Source organism: Pteropus medius, unplaced genomic scaffold (genome assembly GCF_902729225.1).
Source record: "Pteropus medius unplaced genomic scaffold, Ma_sr-lr_union100, whole genome shotgun sequence".
Taxonomy (NCBI): domain Eukaryota; kingdom Metazoa; phylum Chordata; class Mammalia; order Chiroptera; family Pteropodidae; genus Pteropus; species Pteropus medius.
The window spans coordinates 18847764-18872203 of NW_024354502.1; the positions used below are offsets into that span (position 1 = coordinate 18847764).

The following is a 24440-nucleotide window of genomic DNA, read 5'->3' on the forward strand; positions in this document are numbered from 1 at the left end:
GAATGTGATCTGTATCAGTGATCAGGCTGGAAGTAGAGAATGAGGCTTATATCTGTAAAAGTGGGCTTCCTTATACCAAGCCCCAGAATCATACAGACATCCTATCCAGCCACAGACAATTCTAGACTAAGACTGTTTTATAGCCTGCCCTTGTAAAACTTATGGCAAGGAGGAAGCAGGCAGAATGCATGCTGTCTGTGAGCAGCTTATTCCCAAAGAGAGGAGGGAAAGTACTACTTAGGCTCACTTCTTTGTCCCAAGCTCATCAATCAAATAATCCACCTCTAGCAATGTAGATCCCACCAGGAGACAGAACACATGGTAACTGTAACCAGGAGAAGCTTAAAGAATTGTTAAGCCAGGACAATAACATAACTACGTTAAGAGAAGTCTAAATGGCATCCTAGGGCTGAGGGAGAGCATCCAAGGAAGGATAAGCTTGGAAGAGGGCCGGGCCCCCTCTGGCGTTCAGACTTCTTTGGAGAAGGTGTGGCTGCAGAACACTAGGTGGTAAGAAAGTTTGCTGGTTTGCCTGGGCCAGAGCAAACAGGAAACTGATGAACAGGAAATGACCCTCTGAGACACAGGCTGGTGAGCAGGTTGTGAGGGAGTTAAGTCATTTCTGTAGGTCCAAAGCCAGGAGCAGACCTTGGAAAGACCTCAGGAACAACCCTGTAGGGGACAGGCAGGCTGGGACAGGTAGGTGGGCATGCTGGGGAGTTAGGGGCATTGCTACAGGCATGAGGCCAGGAGAATGTCTGTCCTTCTCAAGACCTCAGGAAAGTGGTCACCAGGCCTCCTGGGCTGGGGCTGTGACAGTTGAGGGACTGCATTCTGGGTATGTAACTGGAGGAAAGGACCATCAGATGTACACACACACACACACACACACACACACACACACACTGGCAGGAGCAAGGAAAACTAAATTTCAGTACACTGAAACCAGAAAGAGAAGCTTCTTTCCTCCTACTGTGTCCTTCGGTATCCTCTACTTCAGCGGTCCCCAACCTTTTTGGCACCAGGAACCAGTTTTGTGGAAGACGATCTTTCCACAGACTGAGCAGGGGGATGGTTTTGGGATGATTCAAGCGCATTACATTTATTGTGCACTTACTTTCTATTATTACATTGTAATAGATAATGAAATAATTATATAACTTACCATAATGCAGAATCAGTGGGAGCCCTGAACTTGTTTTCCTGCAACTAGACAGTCCTATTTGGGGGTGATGGGAGACAGAGACACCTGAAGTCTACTCCATAATCTCATTTAGGTTGCTGTCACTGCAGAAAACCCTGCTTCACAAAGATAGGATGTTGGAAATGGAAGCAGGCTTTTCAGTGCTTCTATGGCAATCTCAGGACATTCTGCCTTGACTTTAATCCAGAATGTATGGAGATTTGAAATTGTCTCAAATATACTTTTAAAGCCACCAGCATTTATGATCTCTAGCAGTTGATCCTCTTCTAGCATGGGCAAAGTCGACTTACCTGGCTTATTCATAAATGGATCGCGTATCCATTCCTTCCCAGTTTGGGGTCTTTTGTGGTTGGGAAGTTATTCTCAAACTCCTTTGAAAGCCAAGATAGATGCACCATCTGGGAAGAAGAAGGCCCTGGCTCAGTCTCTTTCAAAATCTCTGCTAATGTCTGAAATGTCAAAAATCCCAACATTCACTCGTTGACCCCATAATTCCAGTTTGGCTTTGAATGCAGCCACTCGATCGGCCAACTTGAACACAGTTGTCACTCTCCCGTGAAGTGACAGATTGAGTTGGTTAAGCTGGCTGAATATGTCACACAAGTAAGCAAGTTTTGCAACCCATTCTGTGTCACTGAAATATGCCAGTGGTGGCCATTTTTCTAAAAGAAATTTCTGGAGTGGCTCTCATAACTCAAAAACTCTGGCCAGTGATCTGCCTTTAAAAGCCATCTCACTTCTGTGTGTAAGATGTGTGTGCTCTGTGTCCATCTCCTCACAGAGATGTGCGACCAGACATGAATTAAGGGCATGTACTTTAATGTGGTTGATCATTTTGACACATCCTGCAAAATGTTAGGCTCAGGTGACTTTCTTTCAGCTAGCCAGCATTTCTCTATGGCTGACACAGTGTGTAGACTCACATTCAAAAGCGACTTCTTTGACCTGAGTAGTGAAACCAGGAAGCCGTCCATTGGTGGCTCCATCCATGCCTATACTGACACAAATGATCAATTCAGTTTTCCTGATATATAGTCATTCAAAGACTTGAATAGTTCTGCAGCTGTGGTGTTGGTTCACAGCAAAAGTGCACATAACATATCCTCATGCACATCCTCCTGCAAAATAAATCACACAAAAACAAGCATTGTTGCCTTGTCAACATCAGTAGACTCATCAACCTGGATTGTGTACCATGGTGACTCATTAATCCTTTATAACAATTGTGCCTCAATATCATCTGCTGTTTCATCAATTCATCTAGTTATAATGCTAGCTGAAAGAGGAACACGGGCCACCTTCTAAACTACAGTCTCTTCTAAAAGTTCACGACAAATGTCCTCAGCAGCAGGCAGGATCAACTCTTCACGAATAAGGGGCTTCTTAGCCTTAGCAAGGCAGTTAGCCACCAAGAATGATGCTCTCAGTGCAGATACATTTGCTGAAGCAGTGGCTTTCAATAATTGCTTCTGTTCACATTTTTTTTTTCTTTTGAAAAATTCCAAAGGTTTGTCTTTTAATGCAGGGTGCTTGGTCTCCATGTAGCGAAGCAGTTTTGAAGGTTTCATGGCTTCGTTGGATAGTTGGTTGCCACAAATTATACAAAGCAGGCCTGGAGAATGTGAATCACCTGTTGCAATGAACCTGTAATTTAAGTAGAACTCTTGATATTTTCTTTTAAATGCAGCTTTCTTTGTGTTAGCAGTCTTAGAGTCTTTTGCTGTCTCATCACTGGGTCTTTCCCCGTTTTCAAAGAAGCTCTCTAGTGACGTTTGTTTTTTACCCATTTTGGCTAAGGTTAGCTTGTGGGCTTACCAAAACTGTGACTGAGACAAGTACACAGTACAGGAAAGAGTTGCGGACAGAAGTGATTAATAAAATAAGGGCAAGCCACGTGTGGACTAAAATAATTGTTGTATTCTGACTTAAAGCCTGCCACCAGATGCAGCTTAATTGTCACTGGCCTTTCACTGATAGGGTTTTGATATGAGTCTTCAAGCAATTGATTTATTATGGTCTCTGCACAGTCAAACCTTTCTGCTAATGTTAATCTGTATTTGCAGCCACTCCCCAGCACTAGCATCACAGCCTCAGCTCCACTTCAGATCATCAGGCATTAGATTCTCACAAGGAGCGTGCAACCGAGATCCCTCGCATGCGCAGTTCACAATAGGGTTCGCGCTCCTATGATGGTCTGAAGTGGAGCTGAGGCAGTGATGCTAGTGCTGGGGAACGGCTGCAAATACCGATGTAGCAGCACTCGCCAGACGCTAACCTCCTGCTGTGTGGCTCAGTTCCTAACAGGCCACGGACCAGTTGGTCCCTGGCCCAGGGGTTGGGGACCCCTGCTCTACTTAATATGCTCTTTCTAAAGGAGAAATGCTTAGAGTCCAGTCCATTATCGAAGAGCAGGTACTGAAGGATGAAGGTGACGAGCAATAAATTGATAAGTGGCTCAGCTGACCCCTTTGACTACTCAGCTTCCAAATGCCCTTCTACATTTGAATTCCTGCACCACAAAGCAATTAACTACTTTTAGCCTATCAAGATGGAGCTATCCTGATCAGTGAAGTTTTTCTCCCAAATGAGAAGACACAAAGCCCCAACAGTCATTGAATCCATTACTGGCTATATTAATTACTCCTCCAATTCAGTCATGGTCCCTCTAAATACTCTGTAAAATAAAGATTGCTTTGTAAAGTTGACCTCCACTAACTTTTATGTAAAATAAAAATGGGAAGGAGAGGAATGAAGGGTTAGCATATATAAACACATGCATGTAACAAAGAGAAAATATGCAAAGCTACCACAGTCCTGGTTTCTGTAATTGGTTATGATTATAATTTGATATCTATATTCCACCTTCAAACCCCCATTCCATGTTTTCCTTACCCACAGCTCTGGGTTCGTTACCTGGTGGCACGATCCAAACTTTCTTTTCCAAGGGATCTGACTCCTCGATCACTTTGCTTTTTTTCTAGTTCCTATAGTGTTCCACTAGCCTTTATTGTTGGCATGGAAATTTTAAGAAAAAAACATAGAAAATCTCCAGATTTTGGACTCATTTGCTGGCTCAGGCAAACCAGCAAACTCTCTCACTACCTGATGGTCTGCAGCCACGCCTTCTCTAACATAGTCCTCCTCGCCTCCGCTGTAGCAGCAACCCGTTTCCCTTGGTAATTGGGACCAATCATTACAGCCAATAGATTAACCTCCTCTTTTTCACCTGTTGATTCAGTGGTAAAAGGAGTGCAAAATGACCAGGTGGCAGTCTGTGATAGGCAGAATTCTAAGATGGACCCCACGATTCCTGCCCCCAGGTGTACACACCGTGTACAATTTCTCCTTGTGCATTGTTGGGATCTGTAAATATAATTAGATCATCACTTCAATGATTATGTTATATGGCAAAAGGGATTTTTGCAAGTGTAATTAAGGTCCCTAATCAGTTAACTATAATCCAAAGAGAGAGTATCGTGGGTGGGTCTGATCTACCTAATCAGGCAAGTCTTTTAAAAGCAGAATTCTCTTGCCGGTCTGGAAGAAAAACAGCCCTATTGTGAGAGGTGGGGCGATGAGGCAAGGACCTGAGAGTGACTTCTAGATCTTCAGCTGATAGTAAGAAAACAGACTTTAATCACAGCTGCAAGGAATTGTACTCTCATAACAACCACATAAGCCAGGAAGAGAATACAGAGCCATAGATGAGGTCACAGCTCCTGACGACACTTTGATTTCAGCCTGGTGACACACTGAGCAGAGGACTCAGCTAACCTGTATCTAGATTCTCGATTCATAGACACTGTGAGATAAATAAATCTGTATTGTTTTCAGCTGCTGTATTTGTGATAATTTGTATTAGAAAACTAACACACAGTCTCATCTTCCCATTCGGTGGAACTATTGTTGGTCCCCTGGTGGAAGCATTCTCCTTTTGGATACTCCAAACCAGCAGAGCTCAAAGTTGCCAAGACAGGAAGCAAAGTCTGTAAATGGGTTATGAGGTGTAATAGCAAAGCCACTACCTCTTATATCACTTGTATTCTGGCTATAGGAGAAAGAACTCCATATAATACTTTCTGATTCGAAGCATCTACTGCACCTTGTAAGACAGAACCCCATTCTTTTAGGAAGTTGTCTATCAACTGGTACTATAATGATTCCTCAATTAGCCATTTCACCTTTCATTTAGGCCTGCCACTTCCAGGCGATGAGATATGTGGTAAGACAACTTAATTTCAGGGAGTGAGTCCCATTGTTGTGCTTCTTTGCTGTGAAATGAAGTTTCTTGATCAGAAGCAATACTGTATAGAATGCCATGACAGTGGATAAGGCATTCTGTGAGTCCATGGGTGGTAGTGCTGGCAGAAACATTACGGTCAGAAAAGGCAAATCTATATCCAGAATAAATGTCTACTTCCATGAGAACGAATCTCTGCCTCTCCATGATAGAAGTTTAATGTAATCAGCCTGTCACCAGGTGTCTCCCCAAGGAATGATTCCCTATTAGGGACTCAACGTTGGTCTCTAGTCAGCAGTGGCAGTAGCGGGCTAGCCTTAGTGATGGAAATTCCACGTTGTTGACTCCATACATGGCCTTTGTTTTTGCCACTGTGGCTTTTTGGTTCATGAGTCTATTGAACTAGCTAGCACCAGAGTGGCTGGAGAAAGAAGTTGACTGACATCACAGTGTTATTTTGTCCACATCACTATTAAGAGCCTCGTCTGCAGTGGATGCTCTTTGTCAGGCACTCACTTGGCACACAAATGTCTACCAGTTCGAAGAGGTTTGAACTGATGTTCTTGTCCCTGCCCAAAATGCCGTTAATCTCAGGCTTCGTTTGTCAGAATCCGTTCTCATTTGTTAGTTTCTACCTACCTTCACTATTTTTTTCACCTAGATCCCCTTTCACCCACTTTTCATTTCCAGATTATTTTGAAACAAAATTCCAGACATCGCATCACTTTATCTTAAATAGTTCAATAGCTCTAAAAGATAAGCATCATTTAAAAATAACAACAATATCACACCTGAAAAATGTTTAATATCAAATATCCAATGTTGAAATGTCTTTAACTACCTCAAGCATCCAAATAAAATCCAAACATTGAAATGGGTTGATATATTAAATCTCTTTTAGTCCATGTTTTTTCTTTTTTCTTGCTATTTGTTGAAGAAACCAAGTTCTTTCGAGTTTCCCACAGTCTGGATTTGCTGATTATAACCTTGTCATATCAATTAGCATGTCTTTCTATCCCCTGTATTTCCTAAAATGTAGTGGTTATATCTGAAGGCTAAATCAGGCCCAGGTTTGATTGTTTCTTGGCAAAACCGCTTCTTGGGTGGCATTAATGAACTTTCATTAGGCGGCACATAGTCTGGTCTTTCTCTTTGGAATGTTATCAGTCAACAGATGTTCATTGCTAGATCCCTTAATTCGCATACACATACTTCTATAAGGCAAAATTCTCCTTTATCAACAATTAATTTGGTTACCCAGAAATACAGTTCATTTGGAGAAAGTATACTAAATACTTGTTTTTAACTGTGTACCAATTTTCAAAGTAACAAGTTGGTTTGCTGGTGTCCTTAAAGTTGACCAATGAATTTCATGTCAATATCATTATGAACTCATGCATTTAAACATATTTGATGTGGTTCAAACCATTGCAGTTACTATCTTTATTGATGCTTAAATCGTATCATCTTTGCCAACGGGAACCAATTCAGGTTGGCTCTTGGATCCTTTTGAGTTGTCTTTGGTAGTTGCTTTGTTTTCCAGTATGACAAGATGTTCCAGGCTCATATTGTACATTTCCTGCCCCAGAGATGAAACCACCCATTTCTTCATGGAGCCTGGATTCCTTTGAGTAGGAAATGGTATGTTGTGATCACAATCTGGGCATTACTACATCAGTCATCATTTATAGGCCTTTTCAGTAAACAAAGTTAGGAGATTTTGTTGTTATTGTTTTATAGCTTTACTTATGATAAAGTACTTTATGAATTCATACTGACACTTCCAATTCAAGCCCAGGATTTACTTAACTTTATTAGTCTTACCTGTACTTCGTTCATCGTGAATTCTTTCTGATTGCCTCAACTAGAAGTGATAGATCTTGCTTTGAATTATATCATCCCTTTCCACAACTTTTATAACAGTCGACATATAATCTTTGATTTATTAGTCTTTTTGTATATCTCTTATCCTTCCTACCAGATGGTAAGCAATTTGAGACAAGAATTCACATCTTTTTACTCTTTGTTAAGATAAAATTCTTCAAGTGCTTGTGTATTTCCTGACACATAAATGTCCTTTCTCTTTGTATCCCTTGAAATATGGAACACTGTACCTACACTAAATGAGTTGAGTTAAATCTAAATTTGTATTTATTCATTTAACAATGAACTTTTCAGATAAAAAGTACTAGAAACTCATTTTAGTGGCAATTAGGTTAAAGATATTAAAGTTGTTTGAAATAAGTTTTATTTCACAGATACAAAAAAAATTTTGAACAATTTACAGCTTGTACAAACACTGGTAGCTTTTATATTTTAAAAAAGTGTTATGCTGAGAGAATAGGAAAACTTTTAAACTACAATGATATTCTAAATTATAGATTCAGAGAATGGGACTATGACGAAAGAATTCTATTCAACTACAAAATCCCGAAATAATCTTTGATGGAAGGAAAATGAACACTGGACTTAAAAACAGTATGAAATCACACTCTGGTCTGTAAACACATTTAGCTTTGTTTTTCAGATATATACCTAAAAATTAAATGTCACTAAAATGAACCATTCAAAGATATAATAAAAAAGAGGTAGGTAATGAAAATTAAAGAATCTATTTTGGCAGTTCTTCAATAATGATGCGAGACACTGAATTCCATCCAGTAGAGGCATCTCCTTTGGGGTAATCTGAACAAGTACCAACCCAGATAGCCACATCCACTAACCCGGCACCAATTCCTTCACAAAGTCCTTCCACTGCAAAACAAAGGTGAAAGGTACATCTTTCTTTAGAAAGCAAAATCCTTTAGTTAAATTTTATTACTTTAGCAAGCTAGATAATCTAATGTACAGTGAATTAAAGACTCTAATACTTGATAAGGATTTCATAAAGATAAATTCTCTTTTTCTTAGCAGATAAATATTTTTAAAAGATGGATACATATCCATTCTATAATATAAGTTTAACAGGCAGTTTTCTTACAGGTTTTAAGGATAAAACCAGAAGTTTTTTAGTTATAGAGATGACCTAAAACGTCAATAAAAACAATTTATTTGACTAGACAAAGTAAGCCTACACTTTCAAAAGCCAAGACTTTATTTGATTTGGAAGTCTTTTTTTTTTTTTTAAAGAAAGCCCTTCTTAACACTTACTTCTACACTTAAAGGTATTCAAGTAGAAGAGAGAGCTTTTATAACATTAAAAGAAATTCGAGCATGATCATTATAACAGTCCTTCATTCTGGGAATCTCATTTTATACAGAATTTCCTCACAATGAAAAAAAGAAGCAAACAAAAAAAAACAACTCTGCTTTCCCTCTTATGCTATATAAATATATACTTTTTCTCAGGGTCTCTGGTCTTTGACATACTAATAAACAATTTGCATTTCATCTTACCAAGGGTCTTCTCCTACATTAAAGAGAAAAACTTCTCCCAGTGGTCATTTGAACAGGCAAAAAGATCTAGCCCCTTTGATGTCTGTTTAAGGGGAAAAGGAAGGAACCAGAGATTGTAGATTCTTTAAGAAAATGAGTCCTGACACATAGTAGTGTACAGATGACATAATGTGACCGGTCAGGTTTCTCATTTGGTAGGTTAGTTCATTCCAGTTGAGCCTCAGGGATGTAGGCCTAAAGCAGTCTGAGGCAAGTCCCTCAGAATCCAGGGACCTGGCTCTGGTTCGGTCCCCTTTCAAAGTCGGGAGAACTAAGCAGTGTGCCCACAGTCTCATTTAATCTGGTATCCTCAGTACTATGCCAGGTGAGAATGCCCAGAAATCCTCATATTTTTCCGAGGTCTTGACATCCACAGCCTAGAAACTTGTTCGCTCCCCCCACAGGATGTCAGACAAGCTTGGTTCCAGCATCACCCTCATGCGGGGAGAGTCAAAAAGTCACTTCACGGTCTTTAACAAATGAAAAAATATTTTCTGAATGAATGAACATTTTTGCTATACTAAATTATTGCAGCTTATTAACCACCTAAAATATGTTGGATTAGGGGTTCTCAACCGGTTTTCCTCCTAGACCCAGGCAATAAGATGACATTCAAATGTTTTTCAAACTCCCATGGGCACATTCAAGGCATTAAGTCATCCTCTGATGTGTTAATGTAAGTACATCCCCTTTCCTTTCCTTCAAGAAAGAGTATCTGTGCAAGGGAAAGTGATTTTATTGCAGCGGTAACCTTCAATTCATCTTAATACAAAAAACTGTTACAAATAACAAATTGCTTCTGACAGTCCACCCAACTGAATAGAACACACCAAATGAGGTTTTACATCATGGCTGGGAAGTGCCATGTTAAGTAATTTATAAAGTATATGCGTGTATAGGTCACAGTTTCTGGGCCTGAGAGCTTACATTATAGCAAGATATTAACACACACACCTTGAAGATAATTGAAAGTAAATTGATTGTATCAGCTCTTATCTAAACACATATCACTTCCTAATCAAATTTAATTTTATATCTAGATTTTTTTTTTTTTTTTTTAAATTTTAGACACTGCTTCTCAGAGGGGAAAGCACATCTTCCTTTCCAGCACATGCATCTAATAAGGACTTAGAGGTGAGGCTTTTTAATCTGATCAAAGAGAGAGCTGGGTGAAATAAGAGGGCGGGGGCCTGGTTTCTGCTCTCCTGAACACTGATTCTGCTGTCCTGAATGAGACACTTTACTTCCCTGGCCCTTCTCTATGTGCAAAGAGAGGGGCTTACAATGCCTTCTTTACATCTCAAGAATACTGTGGAGATTTGAGGAAGAATGTGGAAGGGATGCCCTTGACTTCCCAGGGATCAGTATGCAATGTTAACATTAGTTTTTGGGTTAAGTATCCGACTTAGATCCTCAAAGAACGCTGCCATATAATTATTTCCTCTGGTTAACAGTGTCAACAGGGGAATCTATTCTCTTCCCTTGGCCACTTTTAAGTACAAAAAGTAGTGAGAAATCCCTTCAAGAAATCAGGAAAATGAAGCCAGCAATATCTATATCGTGTGATTCTCCCAGCCTGTGGTGTCATGGTGTGCCACCCCACAGCCACTCAAGAAACCAAAATGGCTGGCAGCCAAATTTGGATAGCGATGTGTCTAGACGGTGACATGAATAGGTAATTTCCCCCACTGCTACTGTTTGGTTTCTTCTAAACTTTCTTAAACGAATCTTAAAATAAAACGAACCAAATTTTTTCTTACGGCTCAGCTGATACCAGATTAAATGAGACTGTGGGCACACTGCTTAATCAAATGGTTTAATCAAATGTCTTTTCTCTGATACTAGATAGAAACAAACAGAGAAGGCAGGAACAATATAGAAATGTTCTCTTACAAATTCAGCAGACTGCATCTACTCTTTTAAAGCAGAGGGCAGAAAAATCAGTCTCTTTATCAATTTAAGCTAGAGGTTCTCGACCTTGGCTGAAGATTAGAATAACCAGAGATTTCGAAGTCTTATTTCCTAGGGAGCACCAGACCCATTAAGTTAGACTCCTTGGAGTGGGGGTGCCCAGGCATGGGGATTTTTTTTTAAAGTTCCCCAGTTGAGCCAGTGTGTAGCCAAGGCTGGAAACCACTGCTCTATGACATTATTGGCTGTTTTGCCATTTCATCTAACTCAGTGATTTTCGACCTTGGGGTTCTTTTTAAAAATACAGTCTTACCCCCAGATAATCTGATTCAGTTGGTCAGAGACGAGACCCAGGCATCCACATATATTTTTAAAGATCCATTTCAGGAAATTCTAAAATGCAACCAGGATGGAGAATTCTGAGCTGAAAACTTGCTGCAGGTCTCTTTACAACAGCCTTGTGACCCGACATGATGGTGGACTCACAATTGATCTCTGGTCTCTAAAGATCTGAGACACATTCTGCAATGTCGCTATTCTACATACCGGAAGAAGTGCGATGAATATTAATTGTTGAATTCAGTTCAGGGCTTCCTTGGTCCAAATAAATTATGGCTTCAATGGGAAGAGGTCCTGAACATTCAGCTCCGTTGAACGTGAAATACCAACGTTGGCAGCATGCGCTTCTACACTTTAACCGAAGCGAGCCGCTGAACAAAACTCTCAGGGCACTGTTGGAACGCATTTTTGTAAAGGTACACTCCTGTCACAAACACAGAAATGGGGTTAATTTGCATTTTCAATTTCAATTAAAAAGATGCTTTCAAATTGTATTGTGAATTTTATTTAACTATCCTTTCCCCCAAACCTCATTTAAAAAGCTTAACTTTTACAGAGGGAGGAAGATGTTCTATAAGACAGATGAGACTCTGATATTAGGAACTATAAAAGAATCAAATGATGGTATTCACCCCATGGAAGGTATCTTTCACTTTTACCCAGAACAACTCGTCTTCAGTATTTAGACCAAACCAATATATATATTTACTTTCTGTTTTCATTCCAAAAATATTTCCTGAGCCCTATGTGCTGGATGCCACAGATACATCAATAAACAAAACGGAATCCCTGCCCTCATGGAACTCACATTCTATGCTAGCACTGTCCAGGTGTATTTACTCTTGACCTGTTTCTATTTGATCAACAGCAAACAGTAGCAGGGTGTCAAGCACAAGTGAGGGTCTTAATCTTTACCTATCTGATGCAATATAAGGCCTAGGTGGGTTTTTTTTTTTCTCCAATAGGTCTTTGCAAAAGTTGTCTGTCAATTGCCTCATGGTCTTAATGTAGGGAGGAGGCAAGAGAATTAAAAAATGTTAATCAAGCCACAATCAGAGACTATGATATACTGATCAGCCTTGTAGCCAGGCCAGGAGGAACCTGCAGAAACGAAGGAAGATTTCTGCTGGATTACTAACAACCCATTCCCCACACAAGAAAAACAGTCATTCCCTATGGCTACAACCTTGGGGAACCTATGGATTAAATAAAGGCTGGGAACTCTCAGCAGGCCTCTCACTCTACATATTCTTACCTTTTCACTCTATATTCTCTTCTCCTTCCTCACTGTATGTCCGCATCAAAGGAAATGTGTTAACAAAGTCTTTTTAAACTGTAAACTAAAGAATGATATAGAAACTGAATTCGCCCAATACTCAGTATCCCTCTCTGTATTCTTCTCATTGTCCGTCTCACTCTCTGCCTCTGAGAGGAGACCACACTCTGGAGGGTTACCCCTTTTCTAAGAAACTTTCCTTTGACTCTAACTTTGGCTTGTGTGTTGAATTCTTTCCACACTCTCTGCCAAAGGACCCTCTTCTTCTCTCGGTCCAGGGCTTGGTCTCCTCCTCAACCTCCCACTCGGGGTAATTTGCCCTGTCCTGCATCAGTCCTATGATCTTCTACTTCCAGAAGGCTCCCAAACCCATTCCGACTATTGCTAAAAGGAACTTGAAAACATATTAATAATTCAGAGTCCACAGGGGTAAATTTTAGAGAGAACTCGGCAACTTTCAATGAGCTATAAATAAGTTACCAGTCAAATGTTTGAGGGAGTAAGCAACATTTTAACAAAATGCTTTCTAAGAAATCACAAATAAAAATGATCAGTCACCAAAACTATGGAAGCTATATGGAAATTCTATCACACATTCAAAAAAATCAAGACGGTCTCAAACTTTTTTATAGATAATAGAGCAGATATTAAAGAGCAGAGACAAGGATCAGAGATAATACACAGTTTAAAACCTTAGAGTTTTACGAAAATAAAATCTCTTCTATTTGCCTGGTGATAGTGGTGGTTGATATATCGTGGATATGGGACCATGTACAGAGTTGGTCAACAAAAGAGAGGCTTAGGAAAAGCACCAACTTCTTCGACTACGCCATCCCAGTGGGCTTGCCAGGTACTTTTGAAGCAAACACTGATCAAAGTGACTGAGTCATTAATCAAAAATGCATTGCCAGACAGGCCATTTTGAGTAATATTCCCTGTAAATGTTGCAGAATAATTTTAAATGGTCACAGTAGTATATCTCTGGTCCATTCCACTTCTCTTAGGCTGATCAATTTTAAGCCGGGCCAGCTACCCAGAATAAGGACAAATACCAATGGCAGATAATTCCTGTCGTGTAGTAATTTTTTAGAAATTTCTTCCCACCTTTATTTCTTAGACTAATTTAAATTTACTTTAGGATAAGATTAGAAAGTTGTTCACTGTCCAATCTTGTGGACAAAGACACATATGCTCTCTCTTTTTGTTTGCATTTTTTTAGAAAAAAGTTACTTGGTTATTAGGGTTAAAAAATCATATAGTGATTTCTTTGTTTTAGAAATACCTTTATAAAATTAATGTTATCAATTTTTCTCATTAATTTTAAGTTAATGTCTCATGATAACTACTCCTTAATTTTTAAGTCTTTTAGTAAAAATAAAATAAAATTTCACCTAAAATTAACACTCAACTTTGAAAACCCTTAAGTTTTGCTTTAACTTCAAAGTAATTCAGATTTTACTTACCGCAATTTTTCCAAGATCTATGCCATAATTCAGCGAACTCCATGAACACTGCTTGTAGTTGGGTGTCCAGGACTCCTCAAAGGTCTCCCTTAGGCATTCCCCCTTTTCTCCTTTGAATCCATCCCGACCTGGGATCCCAGGGGTGCCAGGAATACCATTGGCCCCAGGGCTCCCGTCTCGACCAGGTACCCCCGCAGGCCCTTGTAAGCACATTCCATTATACTACAGCGGAAATAGGAAAGGGGAAAAAACTCACCAATTCAGAGTCAAAGACTCAATCAGATTAGATGTGCATTCATTTTGAGCTCTTGGAGTCAAGAATCCTTTCTTACTACTTGCTCATGTTCCAGATGAGTTAGTATAGAGAATTGATTTTAAAGTTATTTCTAAAATATTGAGATCTCTTTCCTATTTTCTTTATCGCACAGACTTTACATACATACACAAATCAAAATGTTTTCATTCGACTGCTTTTTTCTGCTGCTCATTAAAAGCGTACATAAAAGCTGTATTCCAAGGTGGACATCATTTGATGTATTGCATTTTTCTTCTAAACCTATATGTTATAAAAAGACTTGGATTTCAAAATTCTACCTTTACAATTTTATGCAAAATTGTACACTGCACTATTTTGGAATACTTAGGTTATTTCTATTTTTTTCTAGTATTAATATTACTATAATGAAAATCTTTAACCACATAGCTTTTTTCTTCTTTTGAATTATTTCCATAAGATAAATTCCTAGAGATATAATTACAAAATAAAATCTTAACAGTCAATAATTATCTTGCATTGGCAATATCTCTAAGTTGGATAACACGTCCCCGATTCCCCTCTCTAATTCTGTGTCACTATGGTAACACTTCTGACCTCCAACCCCACCCCTCCTCCTTAAAAAGGAGTAAATGACTTCATTGTAGGTAACCAGTAGTTTTCAATAGGGTGGCTGTAATTTATCAAATGCCTTAACTAAAGTGCTAGGATTTTCTGTTTTTCTTGGGGGTGGGGGATGGCAGTGGTAGTATGTAGAAGTTAAGAGCCTGGAGGCAGATTCTCTGAATTTTAATCCTGACCCCACCACCATTAGCTATGTGAGATAGAGTAAGTTACTCAGTATGTCAGTATCTGTATCCCTATCTGTAAAATGGGGAAAATAATAGAGTCTTACCCTGTAGGGTTTTTTGAGATGTGAGATAATATATAAAATGTGCTTAGAACATTGCCTAGTACACAGTAAACACTGCATATGCCAGGCATGATTATTCTTATTTTCCAAGAGCATATGAAGCAATGACCCTGGGCAAGTATGTCCACTCCCCTGAGGGGACTTTACCAGGGTCTAGATCTGGAGAAAAGAGCATTAGCAAACATGCCACACATATGCCACACGCACTAATGTCGTCGTCAAATCTGTGGTATAAGTGATATTTTGATATCCATCTGTTTAATTCCTGAATTGGTCCCCTTATTAGACCCTCCAAATCCCAAACCCAATCACTTAAATTTTTATTTTAACATTCTCACGTTGTGTAGATTGTCCAATACAATCATTCTATATAAATATATTGTTCAATGAGAATAATAATAATAATAAAAAACCTAAGGTTCCTTATATATTAAAATAACTTCAAAGCTTATCTTTTAATTTCACCATCTGGGTAGGACTAGACATGGTCATATTATAAAATCCAATAATGACACTGCCTTGGCAGGATCCTCATGTTTCTAATGTTTGCTCATCAATTTGCTTCTCAAATTACCAGCTTGATTTTTGTTTTGATAAATGATTTTTGTGACTTCGACCACTGCTATTTTCCTGATTATGGGGGGGAGGGGGGGGCAGGTGGAGACACTACTATTTATTTATTGCCAGAGAAATAGTAAGAAAAGTAACAAAATTGCAGAAGTATTAGAAGACTTGTTAAAAAATAAAATATCCTAAAACAGTCTAGTTTATTTTAGACTTAATTTTCATTTTAGTAATTCCATTCACTTGCACTAGCAGATACATGCAATGTTTGGACATAGATTTCAAGTGGGCAGGGAGAAATAGTAAGATTTCTTCTGGCATTCTTTGATTTCTTCACTATTATTCCTATAAAAGCAAGATGTTACACAAAGCTTAATTTTCCTATATAACAGTAGTTCTCAACTGAGAATAATTTTGTCACTGGCAATGTCTACAGACATTTTTGGTTTTTACAACTTGGGAAGAGGGGATTGCTATTGGCATCCCCTCTTCCCAAGTTGTAAAACCAAAAATGAGCAGAGGCCAGGGATGCTGCTGAATATGCTACAATACATAGGACAGTCCCTACAACAAAGAATTATCTAGCCCAAAATGTCAATAGTGATGTGATTGAGAATTTTTATTCAGATTTTTATCTAAAAACTTTATTTCAGAGACCACATAATTTTACTGAATTTGGTTCCACAGGTATTACATCTGTCTTCTTTCACTTTAAAATGCTAACTCAGCACGTATTTCGTACCTGCCAGGTAGGGATTGGGTAAATCTCTGTGGAATGAACCTCTGTTTCTTTCACTAGCCACTAGGGGGCAAAGCTTGCTGGAAGCGTGAAAGAAATGCTTTGAAAGATCCCGTACAAAGAAGTTTCTTTATGGAATCCGTTGAAACCTTAACGACTATGTGGGCTATATTTTTTCCTCAGCAAAACCAAATCCAAGCTACAGGATGCACCTGAGCCTGGCTGCATAGTAAGCTTTTCCAAGTCGGGCTAGAGTTGTGGGAAACCGCGGGTACTGTAAATCCTTGGAGGGAAAGAAAAAAATTGCAAGCTTTCTTTATGGGAAAAGGGGTATTTTGTGTATCATAACTACAAATTCACAAATGCAAACTGCACATGAACCACATTCATTTGGTACAGTTTTGTTTTTTGTTTTTTGTTTTTTTTTTTAACAATTTAGACACTTAAAATAGAATTGTAGCCCTCCACACATACCACACATAGTAGTCTGCTTTGTGGTGCAAAATTACACAGCACATCACCAAAAAGTGCTATGTGAAACGGCGAGAATTTTTTTCTAGAGCTTTCGATTCTGGCTTACAACTGCTAGTTTACAATGGCAGCTTAACAAATTTGAAATTTTTTTTTTTTTAATAAAAAATGCCCCTCTCTCTTACGTCCTACAATGCCCGTAAACCATATTTGCCTGCAATTAAGATTGGATTAAGAATTGAAGATATTATGTGCCAAGGAATATGATAGTTGTGAAAGGATCACTCTTGATCTCCACTGGGTTTGTTGACTTTTAGAGGGAAAGAGCTTTAAGCCAACGTACCTTCCCATAGATTATTAGCCTCTCAGAAAGCACTTGGGCTATTTATTTGCTCTCTTGGAAAGTCTTCTTCCTCAGCTCAGCTGGGATGCTCCTACCAGGTGGCCACAGGCTGAAGACCCAGGGGGTCTGGAAGGACTGACTGCCCATCTTCTAAACAGAGCAATGGAATGGGTCCTGGAGGGTTGGTGCTGGGCCCCTTCATTTCCCCTTCCGGGCTGAAACCCTCTGAACCATTCCTGGCCCCAGCTGTGGTCGTCCGACAAAGTAAATTGCAGCCCATACTCCCTAGGAAGATGACCCAACATGACTCATAGTCTTCAAGTTACAGAGAGTTGGATGGATGCTTTGCGAGGGCTGTTATTCTCTCTTGTGGGCAGACGTGGCCACTAGCCCAACAAAGGACACGTTGCATGTCCCCGGCCCAGCCCACCCAGGGATCATCAGCCAGTCCCGGGTCTCCCGGGCCAACGTTCTAACCTACCCAAACTCCTCATTCTCCTCTTATTGCCACTCTAACTCTTCCCATCATCCTAGGGTGGGCTTCCGAGGCCTGAAATTATTGGGCGACTCCCTGTACTTTGGGGCATCTCACCCGACCCATGTCCCATCTCCTCTGTTCGGTGGCCCTCTCATTTTGGTGGCCCTCTCATTACACGCAGGACTCCGCTACACGCAGAGCCCAGGTCCTTCCTTTCACGTAGACTGGGACAAAGCGGGACGCCCAGGCGTACACAAGACATATACACCCAGCTGTGCAGACCGCTCCCCCACCCCGAACAGATGGACTGACTCCCTCCTGGTGCTGCCCGCGGCTCCGGCCGGCCCAGCTCCATGCACTCACCAGGTCCACCACCTCCCTCTGCCGGAGCAACGCCTTCTGCTTCCCTTTTGGGATCTCAGAGGCGCTCGACGGCGCCCGCAGCTGCAGCAGCAGGAGCAACAGGAGGCCGAGCAGCCACGGCGCGGAGACCGTGGCGGGGCCGTGGAGGCGCATGGCGCGCGGCGGCCCCGGGACGTGCGGAGCAAGAGCCGGACTTGGAGACCGCGAGCCGGGACGTGATCAGAGTCTGGCCCCGCCGCGCTCCGAGCCGGCGCAGCCTGCATCAATGCGCCTTTCACCCGCGCACCTCCCTCCCACTCCCGTTCCCTCCCGCCCCGCTGGACACCCGGAGTTTCCATCCCGTAACTGGCTGGAGCCCTCACCCCGAGCCCGACGTGGGGCGGGACGAGAGCCGGGCCCGCCCCCTCCTGCGGCTGCTAAGTCTGCCGGGGCTGCACAGACCTCGTGGAGAAGACCCCTGCACAGTCGAGGCGGAGTGGCGGTTGTCAGGGACCCACGGGTGGAGACTTCGAGGATGGGAGTGGAAACTGCATCACCTAAAGAAACATTGTAGAAGGACAGCCTTTGCCAGGGTCTAGGGACCGACTTCAGTGGTTGTTTAATCCTGGCACCTCTTGTGGGCTCTTATTAGGAGGTGACATTTGGGGGAGGGGAGGACCACAGGTATCATCAGGTTCTCCCAGGGGCCCATGTCCCAAATTTTTAGGAACCGCTGTGTAATAAGTGCTAAAGCTTAGCAATCTCCAGGAACTACGCAAAGCCTTTTGCACATTCTGTCCTCTCAGGCAAAGTGGGGTGGGGGAGTACCTCCTCTACTTGCCCCACTCGCAGATTAGGACACTGAGGCTCAGGGAGTTAAACAACATTCAGGGGTAGTTCACTTTTGAGTAATCACTCTTGATCTCTGATACTTTTTCTAACCCCTTCTGTCCTCCTTTCATCTGTCCTTGGTCCATTCCAGAAGAAAGCATCCTGAGGGACCCAGGCCACCCACTAGGTACGCTCAGGAGCTCCTTTATACACCACTGGCTAGAATCAGGCAGGTCAGAAGTCTGGCCACACCTGTAGCAACAGGAAGGTTGCTGACAGAATGGCAATACTGCTGAGGTCCCATTGAACTCAGCAGGGTTCTCTTTGGAGACTCCGGTAGGTTTCCAGTGGGCCCGAAGATGGGTATTAAAGAGAAGAAAGAGTCTGGCAGAGGAGCAGGTCAGGACAGTTCTAGAAATGCTCACTCCTGGGTCAGTGCCTAACCACAGGAAAATTTCATTCCTATTTATCAGAAGAAGTTAAAATCCAAATGGGTTCTAAAGCCAGGACTGGCTACATAATTTGCCCAGCTCAGTGCAAAATGAAAAAGTAGAGTTCTTTGTTAAGAAATTATTAAGAATTTCAAGACAGTGTCAACAGAGCAATACACCAAGCATGGGACCCTTCTAACTGCAGCTGCACATGTCACTCATGCATGAAATTGGCCCAGCATAAAACTAAACAAGGTCTCAGCTGATGCCCTTGGTAGCCAAGCCACTGTGGCGGCAGCAGTATACAGGCTGGAGGGGAGAAGAGGCTCCACCAGACAGTCTGTCTTCTTTCCAATCGCAATTCCTGCTTTTGTTGTTGCTGCAGCCCCTGTCCTCCAGTGACTTCAGATGGGCCCTCTCTGTGTAAATTTGGGGTCCAGATTGACGTTTCAGCAAAGAGCCAATCCAGGACTTATATATTTCTTATTGGGGCTATGCGGATTTTGCTGATGTTGCAAATGGAATCTACTTATGTTGATTCCTTCATTGATTGTATTATTTTTCTATTACTATGTAACAAATTACCATGGTCTTAGTGATTTAACACAACATAAATTTATTACCTCCCAGTTCTATGGGTCAGGAATCCAGCACAGGTTAGTGTCATACAAAGCTGAAGTCAAGGTGTCAGCAAGGTGAGTCCTCATCTGGAAGCTTGACTAAGGAAAGATGCACTTCCAAGCTTCCTTAGGTTATTGGCAGAATTCATTTCCCTGTGGTCGTAGGACTGAGGTCCCTGCTTTCTTACTGTCTGTTTTCTGGGGACCATTCTCAGCTACTAGAGGCCACTCTCAGGTCTATGCCATATGGCCCCCTTTCAAAAGTCCTCTTTGTCTCACTTTGAATCTCTGGTTCAGGGTTCAAGAAGGGTGCAGTCCCTTTTAAGGGCTCATCGTACTAAGACAGGCCCATCTAAGATAATCTCCTCTTTGATTAAGTCAAAGTCATCTGTCTAGGGAACTTAATTACACCTGCAAAATCCCTTCTGCCATATAAGATAACATAATCATGGAGTGACATCTGTCATATTCACAGGTTCACTCATACTCAAAGAGAGGATTATAAACCACAGGACAGAAATCTTATGGGGCCATCTTAGAATTCTGTCTATCACACACATCAACAGGCTTTAGCTGGAAGCTTTTGCTTTTCATCACTTGTCTGCTTATAAAATAAAGAGTAATCTGTTGGCAGGTGGCAATAAGATCAAGACGGCCAATAAAAATATTCTGATTATGCTAGCAGTAGGAATCTGCCAATAGAGTTCTATATTTCCTTTGCAGGAAAGCAAATGCAGAAGATGCTCATCTTTTAAATCGTTAAGCATTCACGTATCTCTGAATCATCTTTTGCAAGTCGAGCATATCTTTCATGCATCAGTTGCTAATGAACGCTTTGAAGTATCGCATAGTCACTGCCTGCCAGTCAAATAGTCTATTTTAGCAGTATCGCTATGTTTGTAAACAGTATTTATGCAATTATTTGACAGTGTTTGTATTTGTTCTTACTATTTTCTAAAAAAGAGCAAAAAAAAAAAAAAGAAAGAAAATGGAAAGTAGTGGCATAAATGATAAGAGCTCATAAACTTAGTATATTGAAATAAATATAGAAATAAATGGGCTGACAGTGCCAATATTTAGAATCAATGGGCGGCTTACTGGAAGTAAGGTAGAAGAACCTATGTTTCAGTCAAGGTCTTATCAGAGTAACATAAACCATGCTAGATATTTCAATCAAAGGATGTTGAATATAAGAGATCGGTTATGCAGATGTTGGAAGCCTGGATGCTGAGGTAAACCAGATGATTAATGAAAGACACATCTACTATCCCTAGAACTGAAACCCCAAAAAGAAGAGTGTTTCTGGAGGAGGTCGTAGAAGCTAGAGCTTGGAGGACGTTCCATCTCCATCTTAGGGGTGCACAAGTGGTCCTTAGACTTCGGGTTGGAGCACCGAGTGCACAGTATTTGGGTCAAAAGGGTCATGAGCAACTGGTACGTCTGAGAAGGTGTATATAGCACAGTTGCTGCCAAGAGAAGCTAGAATCTAAAGCTGTAGCTATCCTTTGCTTAGTGACTAAGTACTTTTACTTAGAATTTATAAAGTATCCTCTATATATTAGCTGTTATTATTTTCATTTTGAAAGTAGGGAATTCCATATAAAAGTAAAGGAAGCCATGATTCAATGGACGACACTGTACCTATATATCTGTTGTATCATTCAGGATCCAATTAGGAAACAGAAACCACTTTATGGTTTTAAAACAGAAAGAATTTAATGTAGGAAACTGGCCACTAAGACAATAAGTTCAGTAGGGAACAGTGAAACAGGCCAAAGTTGGCCACGGCTGTAAGCCGCTGCAACCCTTAAGCTGGGGAGACATAGGTGACCAGTAAAAGCTGTAATCATGTTGGGCTTGTTCACTGGAAGCTGGAGCCACGAAAGAGATAAAACCACTGTCAGAGAAGGAAGATGAGCCATCGCCCGGCTTCTCTCCTCTTCCCACGCTCCAATTTCTGGCCAATCTCTGAAACAGGAGGCTGGGAAACAGCCTACAAAGGTCAGTCAGCCTCATGTGATACAGAACAAAGCAGGGCAAGCTCAAAGCATAGATCTAGGCAAACAGTGCTGATAAGTCCTGAAAGAGAGTTACCGAATTCCTCCTCCGCTGGTTCATGTTCACATGTGCACACACAGTCAGCTCTAAAATCCAACAGTGTAGTGGTTTCATACCCATTCCTAAATTCCTAAATTACCAGACTTTTCAGACTGGTATTATTAAATGGTCAATCTATCTACATACTACACTGATAAACAGTAAGGATACAGCACCCTTACCAGCTCATGAGTGGGTAGAACTTTTATAGTTCTAAGAGAATAAAAGTCGATGGGAAATTATAGAACCTAAATCACTGGCGAAAGATGAGTCAAAGTCCCTTGCCTGCAATCATGGGAAGCACCTTTTACATGCATTCTTTTTTATTTGTGCTTATTCAGACAACTAGAAATTGTATAATCCTTTGCGATGCTGGAGGGCAAGCACTGGTCTGTGTTAAAACTGGGAGTTACGTTTCATTTATTCCGAATCATAGTATGCTACATGCTTTCTACTTGCGTAGTCTTTCATTTCCCGTGGAATTTTCTTAAGTTACCCAAAGCTGTGCACTTTCTTCCCCTCTTCGTTATGCCCTGCGTACAGAGGTTTTGAAATCAGCATCCTCTGAACAGACTCTGCATTGTAAGAAGTCCTCAGAAAATTGTTCACCATGGAGATCTGTGTTTGAAAATGGTCAAGATTAAAGACATTGCCAGGCAGTTCAGATGGCTCTTTGCAGCCTGCATGTCTCTTTCAAGACACAAAGAACTGCTTGTTTTATGATAAAAGAAAGCCAAAGTAAGCAGGATATTTGGAATTACATCTTAAAACGTTTAGGTTTACAAAATACATCCAGGTCTCCTGGCCCCTTCCTCAGATCTCCAACTCCATCTGCTAAACTATGGTTTCTAATGATTTTACCCCCAGCTCCTCCTGACAGTTGTAGATGTGACTGCTTCATTAATATAAAGTCAGTCTCTGGGAAGGAAATAGAAACAAACGAACAACATTAATTTCCTCCCTCACCTATCGGAGTTTTTATCAAATGACAAAGCAAGCGGAATGAAGTTTTACCTCTTCCAAAACTGTCCATTAAAGAATGTTAAACAATGACAAAATGGGAATTGACTGGTGACAGGAGGGAGAAAGCAATCGAGAGGTTTGGATACAAAGCAAGAAATAGGTAACTGTCCAAAGGAAAGACAAGAGTTAATGGAACAATTCATTATAATTATGGCATAGAAGTTGCTAGTCGTAAGACTTGCTAGCTACTGTGTAAATTCCTAAATTCCTAAATTACCAGACTTTTCAGACTAGGTAAGTCTAGGCAAACTCCCTTCCCATGTTCCTTAATCATGATTTGAAAATAACCTTTTGACGATATTATCAGATGCTTTGGCAGTATTATCAGAATTATCAGTAACACAATTATCAGTATTACAGAATTATCAGAATTACTAGAAAAATCTCCTCTCCACTTTTTCCCTCCACCTCTTGGCTAGATTAATGATTCCTATTTAGATGGACACTGTTGATGCCTTAATTTATTTATGGATTCTATAGAAAGCATGCTTTGCAATTTATAGATGGCTCAAAGCTGGAAGAGATAGCTCGAGCTGCTTGCACCAAAGCCAATGGGAAAGATGTGTTCGGCAGCAGTTTATAAAAAAAAGATCAAAAATCAAGGTGGATAGGTGTGGGGAACAGGGGGTAGAAGAGTGAATATTGAATTAGCCACTTACTATATGAAAACCAAAGAATTTTTTGTTATACAGAAGAAAGTTATCTGAGACTGAATAAAGAGAGATAATAAAAATGATCACTTATCTATTAAACAGATATAAACATCTACTGACCCCAACCATGTACGAATTTTATTTTATTTCTTAAATTCACTGGTTACATGCTGCCGCTAATTGTTTGTGACTCCCATACCAGGGGTGAAAAGAGATGTCCAGGTGCATGACCTCATCATGGTTTCATCATGAAATCTCTTCATCAGGTATCTGGAGTCCTTGTCATGGGCCTTATTTTATTTTATTTTATTTTTTTGAGATATAATTGACATGTAACATTGTATTAGTTTCAGGTACCATATAATGACTTGATATTTGTATCTATTGTGAAATGATCACAATAAGTCTATCAACATCCATCACCATACATACTTAAAATTTTTTCTTGTAATGAGAACTTTTAAGATCTATTCTTTTAGCAACTTTCAAATGTATAATATAGTATTATTAACTGTAGTCACCATGCTGAACATGACATCCCCATGACTTATTTTATAATTGGAAGTTTGTACCTTTTGACCACTTTCACCCAATTTTTAAGGTGATTGCTCTCTTGGGCATGACAGGAAATTTGTACTGTGTCCTACTCTTCTCTACCTCTTTTGTTTAGATTGAATTATTTTAAGAGCCAGGTCACGTTCCCAGCATCTGCTTAATATCTCCCAGGAAATTCTACTTCTTAGTAACCCTTTATTAAGTGTCTGCTGCCAGGTCAAGGTTGTGGCTGGAATAT

General features: G+C 40.6%; 1 protein-coding gene across 2 annotated transcripts; it reads right to left on the reverse strand.

Annotated features, from left to right (window-relative positions):
- Positions 1–7660: 7660 nt before the first annotated feature.
- On the reverse strand, positions 7661–18308 carry CTHRC1 (collagen triple helix repeat containing 1). 2 transcript variants are annotated; one of them, XM_039853482.1, is made up of 4 exons: positions 18014–18308; positions 13869–14090; positions 11337–11553; positions 7661–8198 (listed from the first exon to the last, which is right to left on the reverse strand). In XM_039853482.1, the coding sequence occupies exons 1-4, from the start codon at positions 18164–18166 to the stop codon at positions 8056–8058; spliced, it is 735 nt and encodes a 244-aa protein (XP_039709416.1). In that variant the 5' UTR covers positions 18167–18308; the 3' UTR covers positions 7661–8055. The 2 variants fall into 2 exon arrangements, with proteins under 2 accessions (XP_039709416.1, XP_039709417.1); XM_039853483.1 differs by lacking the exon at positions 7661–8198 and adding an exon at positions 8244–9349 and having other exon boundaries at positions 18014–18293.
- Positions 18309–24440: the final 6132 nt, after the last annotated feature.

Excerpts from the sequence above, each read along its gene's own strand:
- CTHRC1 (XM_039853482.1), bottom strand. The coding sequence starts at position 18,166 with ATGCGCCTCCACGGCCCCGCCACGGTCTCCGCGCCGTGGCTGCTCGGC. Across the intron at positions 14,091-18,013 it reads AGAGGGAGGTGGTGGACCTG|TATAATGGAATGTGCTTACA; the intron begins GTGAGTGCATGG and ends TTTCCGCTGTAG. Across the intron at positions 8,199-11,336 it reads TATTCATCGCACTTCTTCCG|TGGAAGGACTTTGTGAAGGA; the intron begins GTATGTAGAATA and ends TTTGTTTTGCAG.